We start from the raw sequence: 10597 nt of genomic DNA on the forward strand, positions 1-10597 counted from the left end.
ATTATGACTTTGATGATAGTGATGACGATATGGTGATGATTATGTTGGTGCTGCTGACGATAATGATCACGATTTTAATGATAGTTATCATCATGGTCATGATGATGACCTTTAATCACATACCAATTGTGTCAATACAAGTCCGATAACTCGTTGCGTTCAGAGGAGGAGTTTTTTTGCAGTCGTCAGCTTCGTTCATTGAGCAGTCAAGTGATGCGTCGCCGACCTTGCAGTCGCATCTGTAGGGCTTGGTATTATTCTTCATAGGGTAACAGCCACCACCATGTTTACACGGTAGAGAGATGCAGTCATTCCTAGTTTGGCATTTCTCACCTAAATATGAGAACACATGTTTACATATTCAAATAAGTTGGAAATGTTTACTCGCTGAAATTGTCAGAGAATTGAGTTTATTGCAAGGTAATAAAATGGTCATATGGTATTTCAGTAACTTGCGGATGGGGCAACTTCATAACTAACGAGTGCGTACCTTCGTAATTGGATTTGCATGTGCAGTTCGCTCCAAAACTTGCAGGTTGTTGGTTTATTTCGATTTCGCATTTCGCAGTATTGTTCTCCACGCAGTCTGAAGCCGCACATTTGATAGGTATATCACAATACCACCCTGTAAAATATCGTTTGTAATTTCAAAATTCTTTGCTATAATAATGTATATAGTTACATGTATGTCTAGGCATAAAAGCCTAACAGAATCACTTCAACTGTAGAAAAAATAATTGTAAGTTGTTTTATAGCAAACACAATCGCTTGTACGCGAATATACACGTAATTATGCCAAAACGCAAAATAATTCCGTAAAACCTCAAAATAATGCGTAATAATGCGGAATGAAATCTTAATAACGCGAAATAAACTTAAGTAACGTTGGAGCTAATGCGATTTTACGGGAAATGAAAGGCGTTATAATGCTTGAAAAATGTACAATGACAAGGAAACCGCGAATCTAACAAGCGAGCCCATGCAAAAAGTCGTTAAAACGTCTTTTTTGAATATATATACGTATGGGTGCTTAAAAGACATAAATTCATATATGAAATTAATTGTAAATGACTGTATATGATTTGGAAAGAAACTGCTAAAGCATTGGCTGTCGAGAGAATACGGGACACATGCAATAGTCATAAAAAGGGGCCTTTTCACGTTTGGGTAAATTGACAAAATTGAAAAAAGTTGTGTTTCAGATTCGCAAATTTACGTTTTAGTTACGATATTTGTGAGGAAACAATAATAGTGAACATTTGCCATGCTCTAAAATAGTCATTATATGCATCTTTTGACGATTTAAAAACACGAAAATTATAATTTGTTGCAACGCGAAACGAATTAATAATTTGGAGCACAGGTATTGGGCGCGTGGCCAAGTCACTTTAACACTATCAATATGTCATACAACTTATATATATTATATCAGAATTGTTTATTATTTTTTTGATGAAAAAAGTTGTTTTATGACATATTGATAGTGTTAAAGTGACTTGGCAATGTTCCCAATACCTGTGATTTGGAGAGTTCTGCTGTTGTCGTTATATTTTTTGTGAAACTACCAGGAATTATTATATAAAGTATAAAATACATTGGGTATTGTATTCGGAAGAATGGCCGAGTGGTCAAAGTGGTAGATTTTTTCCTCCAGGACGCCAGGGGTGAGTGGTTCGAGCCCTGCTGATGGTTATTTTTTTATATTTTTTTTTTAAATTGTATTCTTGATCTTTTACTGGAGCTTTTTGTTTACATTTATCAAAATAAAGCATTTAATGATAAACTTTAAAACATGCAAAAATCTGTGAAAAGGCCCCTTTTAGCGTGGAAGTATTTGCCCAAAGACACACACGTGTCGTTCATATGCATTCGGTGCAAGTTCACTGAAAAAATTGATTTTGAAATACAATTCAAACTCTGTTCTGCTTCTTCTGATTTGTTCATGTCTTCAAAGCATATACTTATTTAAATTATATTATTCGCCTTTATTCCGAACTTTTTCGACTAAACAGTTTTCATGGAATGTCGTTGTACTTTTATTTTGCGTTATTATTCGTTATATTAGGGGTTATTACTCGTTAATTGTGAATGATAACGAATTGTTTCGGCGTCTGTATGTTGTGTACCTTTTTCGCTTGTGCAAGTGTTTTTGCGTAACTTTGCATTTGTAATTGCATTTATGCCTAGAGTACTCTCCCATCCTTCTAAATTGGATCAATTTATTTCCAAAATAAGGGATGTCTAGTATATTTATTTCTATATTTACAGAAATTCCTTGAAGCAAACAGCGCAGACACTGTAAGACGCCGCATCGTGTGGCGTCTCATCTGGGTCTACGCTGTTTGCCAAGGCCTTTTTTTCTAGACGCTAAGCATAAATGGGTTAAACGTTTTTCTCTGCGATAAACCGATTTTACATTTTTTTTATTCATAAGCGGTATAAGCTGGTTTAAGTAAAAATGAGACATATTAGTTGTAGCAAATTGTAATTATTACTAACCTGTGAAATTTGCGGTGCATCTGCAAGTACTATTTGTGCATGTCCCACCATTCCTACATGGAAATACTGTAATAATGTTTGAAAATATTTTAACGATGCATATAAAGAAGATCATAAAGAAAAAAATACACGAGAGGAACACACCCGTCAACGCCTCCAACCGTCATTGGTATCTTTAATTGTATTTAAAACATGCATACTTCCAATGCAAAATGTATGTTTCAATGTCAGTTTAATTTTCAATTGAAATAATTACTTGCATCCCCTTATTATGTTAATGTTAGATAATAATAGTCGCGTTCTGAGAAAACTGGGCTTAATTCATGTGCGTAAAGTGTCCTCCCAGATTAGCCTGTGCAGTCGGAAAAGGGTAATCAGGGGCGACACTTTCCGCTTGTATGGTATTTTTAGTTTAGTCCCTCCTTACAGAAAATCAAGTTTAGGCGGAAAGTGTTCTCCCTGATTGGCCTGTGCGGACTGCACAGGCTCATCTGGGATGACACTTTACGCACATGCATTTAGCCCAGTTTTCTCAGAACAAGGCTCGTATGTTCATATGATAAAAAAACACCTGTTTGCATTGAAGACAATATAAAAGATACTAGCTGGTTACTAACCAGAGCAGGGTGACGGCCCTGTTGCTGCTGTAGAAATAGTTGCAGTCTCCGCAGTGGTAGCCACCGAGCGCGTGATATTTCCAGAAATAGTTGCAGTCTCCGCAGATGTAACGAGCGTAAAATTGCCGGAAGTAGTGGCAGTCGTCGCAGTACTATTCAGGGAACCCGTAGTATTGCCGAAAACGGTTGCAGTTGCAGCTGTTGTTACCACTGAGAGCGTGTCTCTGGTGACAGCTGACAATCAGAAATAGCACTAACGATAGGCTACTTGTCTGCGTTCACAAATAAGGATTTAAAGACTGAAGACATGAAGTTATCTAGAAAATATAATAACTGTTACAAAATTATTATTTAAAATCCATAACATCAGTTTTCTTCAGTTATTGTTTCCTATATAATTTCTGTAACTATTAATGAATGACACAATCAAGTAACTAATTTCATTATCTCAGTAGCTTGTAGCGTTTTAAAGATCTACAAGCTACAGTGTAAGGTCATTGCGTTTTACGGCTCTACCACCTAAAGGGAGACCAAAGCGTTTATCGGACCGACCAGCTAAAGAGAGATCGTAGCGCTTTACTTATCTAACAGCAATTCGAGATCCTAATGTATAAAACGGTTCTCACAAAGTATGCACTAATGTCAGTGTTGCTTGAGAAACTATTCACCGATTTCGATGAAGTTATAGAATGATGTCGATGTAAGAAGAAAAACTATTCACCGATGTCGGTGTGGCAAGAGAACGTGTGCAATGATGCCGATGTAAGAAGAGAAACTATTCAGCGATGTTGGTGTGGCAAAAGAACGTATGCAATGATGTCGATGTTAGAAGAGAAACTATTCACCGATGTCGGTGTGTCAAGGGAACGTGTGCAATGATGTCAATGTAAGTAGAAAAAAAACAATTCACCGGTGTCGGTGTTACAATGGAACGTGTGCAATGATGTCGATGTAAGAAGAGAAGCTATTCACCGATGTCGATGTTGCAAGAGCACGTATGCAATGATGGCGATGTTAGAAGAGAAACTATTCACCGATGCCGTTGTGGCAAGAGAAGGTGTACCATGATGTCCATGTAAAAACGGAAACTATTCACGGATGTCGGTGCAGCAAGAGAACGTGTGCAATGATGTCGATGTTAGAAGAGAAACTATTCACCGATGTCGGTGTGTCAAGGGAACGTGTGCAATAATGTCGATGTATGAAGAGAAACTATTCACCGATGTCGGTGTGGCAAGAGAACGTGTGCAATGATGTCCATGTAAGAAGAGACACTATTCACCGATGTCGGAGTGGCAAGAGCACGTGTGCAATGATGTCGATGTAAGAAGAGAAACTATTCACCGATGTCAATGTGGCAAGAAAACGTGTGCAATGATGTCGATGTAAATAGAGGCACTATTCACCGATGTCGGTGTGAAAAGGAAACGTGTGCAATGATGTCGATGTAAGAAGAGATACTATTCACCGATGTCGATGTGGCAAGAAAACGTGCGCGATGATGTCGATGTAAGAAGAGGCACTATTCACCGATGTCGGTGTGGCAAGACAACGTGTGCAATGATGCCGATGTAAGAAGAGGCACTATTCACCGATGTTGGTGTGGCAAGACAACGTGTGCAATGATGTCGATGTATGAAGAGACACTATTCACCGATGTCGGTGTGGCCAGAGAACGTGTGCAATGATGTCGATGTAAGAAGAGACACTATTCACCGATGTCGGTGTGGCAAGAAAACGTGTGAAATGATGTCGATGTAAGAAGAGGCACTATTAACCGATGTCGGTGTTGCAAGGGAACGTGTGCAAATTATGTCGATGTATGAATAGACATTATTCACCGATGTCGGTGTGGCCAGAGAACGTGTGCAATGGTGTTGATGTAAGAAGAGGCATTATTTACCGATGTCGGTGTGGCAAGAGAACGTGTGCAATGATGTCGATGTAAAAAGAGACACTATACACCGATGTCGGTGTAGCCAGAGAACGTGTGCAATGATGTCGATGTAAGAAGAGAAACTATTCACCGATGTCGTCGTGACAATGGAACGTGTGCAATGATGTCGATGTAAGGAGAGAAACTATTCACCGATGGCGATGTGACAAGAGAACGTGTGCAATGATGTCGATGTAAGAAGAGGCACTATTCACCGATGTCGCTGTGGCAAGAGAACGTGTGCAATGATGTCGATTTTTAAAGAGACACTATTCACCGATGTCGGTGTGGCCAGAGAACATGTGCAATTATGTCGATGTTAGAAGAGAAACTGTTCACCGATGTCGGTGTGGCAATTGAACGTGTGATTGATGTCGATGTAAGTAGAAAAAACTATTCACCGATGTCGGTGTGGCAATGGAACGTGTCCAATGATGTCGATATAAGAAGAGAAACTATGCACCGATGTCGGTGTTACAATGGAACGTGTGCAATGATGTCGATGTAAGAAGAGGCACTATTCACCGATGTCGGTGTGGCAAGAGAATGTGTGCAATGATGTCGATGTAAGAAGAGAAACTATTCACCGATGTCGGTGCAGCAAGAGAACGTGTGCAATGATGTCGGTGTAAGAAGAGGAACTATTCACCGATGTCGGAGTGGCAAGAGCACGTGTGCAATAACGTCGATGAAAGAAGAGAAACTATTCACGGATGTCGGTGTAACAATGGAACGTGTGCAATGATGTATTTGTAAACAGAGAAACTATTCACCGATGACGGTATGGCAAGGGAATGTGTGCAATGATGTCGGTGTAAGAAGAGAAACTATTCACCGATGTCGGTGTGAAAATGGAACGTGTGCAATGATGTCGGTGTAAGAAGAGAAATTATTCACCGTTGTCGGTGTGGCAATGAAACGTGTGCAATGATGTCGGTGTAAGAAGAGAAACTATTCACCGATGTCGGTGTGGCAATGTAACGTGTGCAAAGATGTCGATGTAAGAAGAGAAGCTTTTCACCGATGTCGATGTGACAAGAGAACGAATGCAATGATGGCGATGTTAGAAGAGAAACTATTCACCGATGTCGTTGTGGCAAGAGAAGGTGTACCATGATGTCGATGTAAAAACGGAAACTATTCACCGATGTCGGTGTTACAATCAAACGTGTGCAATGATGTCGATGTTAGAAGAGAAACTATTCACCGATGTCGGTGTGTCAATGGAACGTGTGCAATAATGTCGATGTAAGAAGAGAAACTATTCACCGATGTCGGTGTGGCAATAGAACGTGTGCAATGATGTCCATGTAAGAAGAGACACTATTCACCGATGTCGGTGTGGCAAAGGAACGTGTGTAATGATTTCGATGTTAGAAGAGACACTATTCGCCGATGTTGAACAATAACATTATGTGTTTTCATTCTACGTTATCCTGTCATAAAATTTATAATTTCGCATTTAAATGATGCACGCGAATGAAGCGAAAACACTCATTCCCAACAAGCGATAGCGCAAACACTTCACAGGAAAGCGCAATTGCGCTTTTTGCCAGCGTTCTGCCGCTTGTTGTGTTCGTTTTTTGTAATGCCGAGTTTTCGCGTTTCGTCAGGTTCGCATATGAAAGTCAATATCATTTAAAGAGGCTTGTTCACAGTTTGGTATTATGACTATTTTCAAAATAAATGTCATAGATTACAAAAAGAATTATATATAAGATTTTAACACGCGATTTGAAACTCCTTACTAAGTACAATCTTTAAAATATTGGTAAATTAATGGATTGTCATCATTCGAAATCGGTACAAATAATAAATCGTTCTTTTCTCGAATATTAATATAAAAAAACATTACGTACTAGGATAGCGTTTATGTTTCGTTTTAAGGGACCTTTTCAAGTTTTGGTAAATTGACACAATTTATTTAAAAAAGTGTTTCACATTTGCAAATTTTCGTTGTAGTTATGATATTTTTGAGGATATAGTAATACTGGACATTTAACATGCTGCAAAATATCCATTAAATGCATCTTTTGACGATTTAAAAACCTGCAAATTATAAAGCGCTGCAACGCGAAACCATTGAATAATTTGGAGAGTTCTGTTGTTGTCGTTATACTTTGTGACACTTCGAGGATTGCTTATATAAAGTATAAAATACGTCATTCATTGTACGAGCACGGATGGCCGAGTGGTCTAAGCGTTAAATTTTTACTCCGTGTGGTTAGTGGTTCGAGCCCAGTTGAGGGTTACTTTTTTCTTTCTTTAATTGTAGTCTTGTTGTTTTACAAAAAGCTTTTTACATCCAATTACATTTATATTTATCAATTTAAAACATTTAATGACAAACTTCAATACATGCCGAAATTTATGTAAAGGTCCCTCTAGAACTAAAACCCTCTAATGCTGCGTAGCGTAGTGGTGGCGCATTAACTGTTGCTTCCAGATGTCACTTTATCAAATGGTTTAATTAAGTTTGTCTCACTTAAACTTGTAATAAGTTAAGACAATTCAAAACATTATATATATTTTAGCAAACATAATAAATTACATTTTTAAACGAAAAAAAGCTGTGGACAATTGCCTTTAAGAGTATTTGATTCATGTGTATACTGTTGTATGCACATCAGTTTGGCTCACGCGTATGTCATATGACTTTTGTCATGGCGCAGTTTATATTCGAATTCGTTTGTGTCTATCATATGGCGCACATAAATAATAGAAATGATATAGCCGGACTTTTTTTACCGGAAGCGTTAGGCATTCTTCGGCGAAACTGACAAGTGTTCACTTCAATTGCACCAGGACATATCCATCCTGAGTAATTGGCGTCGCTCTGGAGAGCGGCGACTAGTATGTAATGCATTTTTTTCGCTTATGAGAGAAGTTATTTTACGGATCAATGTATATATTTTTGTTTTAAGAATATCTTGCATAGTGGTGATTTTTTGTGTAAATTAGTGTAAACAAGTACTGCATTTGAGCCTATTACATTTATTACAACATTTATTGCCAATAATGCAAAGCTAATTGTTTTAATTAATAACTGATCCAGAACTGATCACAGGGGAAAGATCACAGGGACTGGGCAAATACACGAAACTGTCTGGTTTTGTATAAAAACAAAACATAATCAAAATATATTTATTTTGTGGTTTTTTCTAATTTGCGTATTTAGTGGAGAATCAATGTAATACGATCTTTGACGACCCATCGCGCAAGCAAGTTTATTGGAAGGCGTAGTGGTACGAAAACGTACATTGTATTAGTTTATTAATAGATATATAATAAAGATCGCTATACACAACTTCACCAAATAGCAGTACATAAATGATTTCAGCCGGAATAGCTCAGTTGGGAGAGCGTTAGACTGAAATTCTTTACGCAACAATCATCTAAAGGCCACCGGTTCAATCCCGGGTTCTGGCACGAACGGAACAGTTCGACGGCTGACATTTTTTTTTAAGTCAGGTTAATAAATATAATAAAGCTTTATTTTATGTAGACATTTTAAAATCCATTTTACTACAATTGGATTTTTTTTTAAATAAAATTAATCAATGCCGCGTGGTGACAACGTTAATTAAAATTTCTTACATCACTTAAATATCTTATAAAAAAATACACGTGTTTTTATATTAACAAATAAATGCAAACAACACATCTATTATCCATGTATTTATATGGTTGTCTACCATAGGCCCTAAGTACTATCCCTACCACATATAGAGCGCGAAGCGCGACACGTATTATTGATTGTAACAATGAGTTGTGATAAAGGAAGCAGCCGCTTATCAAGGAGGAGCTGTGTCCCAGCAATCCGTTTCCCTAGAGTCAAGCACTCCTCGGAGTTTTTTTTTAAGAACCACATATAGAGCGCGAAGCGCGACACGTATCCAGGTGGTATGGGCCCTTCAGCATTATTCGACCATTGCGTCCATAGTTATCTTCCTTACAATTTGAGAAATTTTGAAATCATTGTTCGAAGTCCAAAATTTTCATCCGATTGTTCCCAAACTTGCACAGGTTTTTTTTATCAATGAGGACCCAACCCAAACTCTATATGAGCAATATCGGACCATAAGTCCAGAATTTTGTCTCTTTGAATTTAAAAATAAAAGTGAAAAACTGCTTGGTTAGGTGATTATGTCAACATTTTTCATCAGATTCTTTCCAAACTTACAGTGTCTTCATATCAATGAGCATTTTTACCTCATTTAAAATTAGAAACATCGGGACAATAAGTCCAGAATTTTTTTCTATTAAATTTGACAAAATAAACAATTTCCACTTGTTTAAAAGATTTCACAACTTTCGTCTGAATCTTTCCAAACTTATTTAGTGTTTTTATTACTCGAACCCTATTGAAAATGATGAATATCAAAACAATAAATCTATTATGATCTTTTACTGAATTTCAAAGTATTGTGAAATGCAGCTTCTTTATGCAATTTACAGTTTTCATTCATTTTTTTTCAAACTTTTATAGTGTTTTCATATCAATGAGTATTCAACCCCAATCGTCAATGAGCAACGTAAGAATAAGTTCAGAATCATCTCCCCTTGAAGTTGAGAAAAATATGAAATTACGCTTACAAGATGAAGCAGATTTTTTAAACCAACTCAGTTATGTTCCATTAATGAAAACTGCACACGGATGCCAGTAAAAAAAAAGGACACCAATGTAAATAAAATGAACTATGAAATATTTGGGGGTTACAACACAAAATCATAGATAATGGTTATTTTGGGGTTATAACACAACATCATAAATAATGGTTAGTTGGGGGTTATAACATAAAATTATAGATAATGGTTATACTAGTATCTTTTTCTATTTTGTTTAAAATAATCGGCCAATATATTAATATTTACAGTACAAAAAATCTACTACTACTACTAGTACTACTACTACTACTACTACTACTACTACTACTACTACTACTACTACTACTACTACTACTACTACTACTACTACTACTACTACATCTACTAATACTACTAATACTACTACTGACGAAAACTATCGGGCGGGGAAATAATAAATAATAACGTTCAGCGCGCGTTTTGTTTTTCATTTGATCATTTACATTTGAATGGAGTTTCGATAGATAAACTGAAAAGCATCTTTAAATTAAAAATGACGTGAAAAGAACGTTATTCGCATGCAAGAATCGGTACTGGTTTCGCGGTGACTATAATGAACTCAATGTTATCGTATACAAGCGTATTCTGTTTTATGTAGCATTATAGTAATTTAAAACGTCGTCATTTACAAAAACAATATTTCAATGAAGACAAACACGTTTAAATTACCAAATCTGTCATAATAATTAAGTTATAAAACATTTACCATTGGCAACAGTTATTCCTAATACAGCGGTGACGAAGCAAACACTCATTACGTGTGTCATTTCCATGTCATTATTTTTTACTTTTTAACATAATTCTTTATGAATTATAAGCCATCTTTAAATGCCCTGTTTATATAAAACATTGACGCTGATTTATGTTCGCACACAGTCAACGCAGCGGGAAAAAAACC

General features: G+C 36.8%; 1 protein-coding gene across 4 annotated transcripts in view; it reads right to left on the minus strand.

Moving 5' to 3' along the window:
* Nucleotides 1-10597, minus strand: part of LOC127874165 (cell death abnormality protein 1-like) — a 29129-nt gene extending 18532 nt beyond the window's left edge. For 3 of the 4 annotated variants that reach the window (XR_008046676.1, XR_008046677.1, XM_052418361.1), the window contains exons 1-5: nucleotides 10406-10597; nucleotides 3117-3350; nucleotides 2500-2577; nucleotides 491-625; nucleotides 124-333 (exon numbers count right to left, since the gene is read on the minus strand). Coding sequence is in view for 2 of the 4 variants with exons in the window: in XM_052418361.1 (XP_052274321.1) it covers nucleotides 124-333; nucleotides 491-625; nucleotides 2500-2577; nucleotides 3117-3350; nucleotides 10406-10472 (724 nt within the window). In the remaining 2 variants the exon portion in view is untranslated. The remainder of the gene's footprint in view (nucleotides 1-123; nucleotides 334-490; nucleotides 626-2499; nucleotides 2578-3116; nucleotides 3351-10405) is intronic. The other variant, XM_052418362.1, reaches the window with a different exon arrangement.

Source organism: Dreissena polymorpha, chromosome 3 (assembly GCF_020536995.1).
Source record: "Dreissena polymorpha isolate Duluth1 chromosome 3, UMN_Dpol_1.0, whole genome shotgun sequence".
Taxonomy (NCBI): Eukaryota; Metazoa; Mollusca; class Bivalvia; order Myida; family Dreissenidae; genus Dreissena; species Dreissena polymorpha.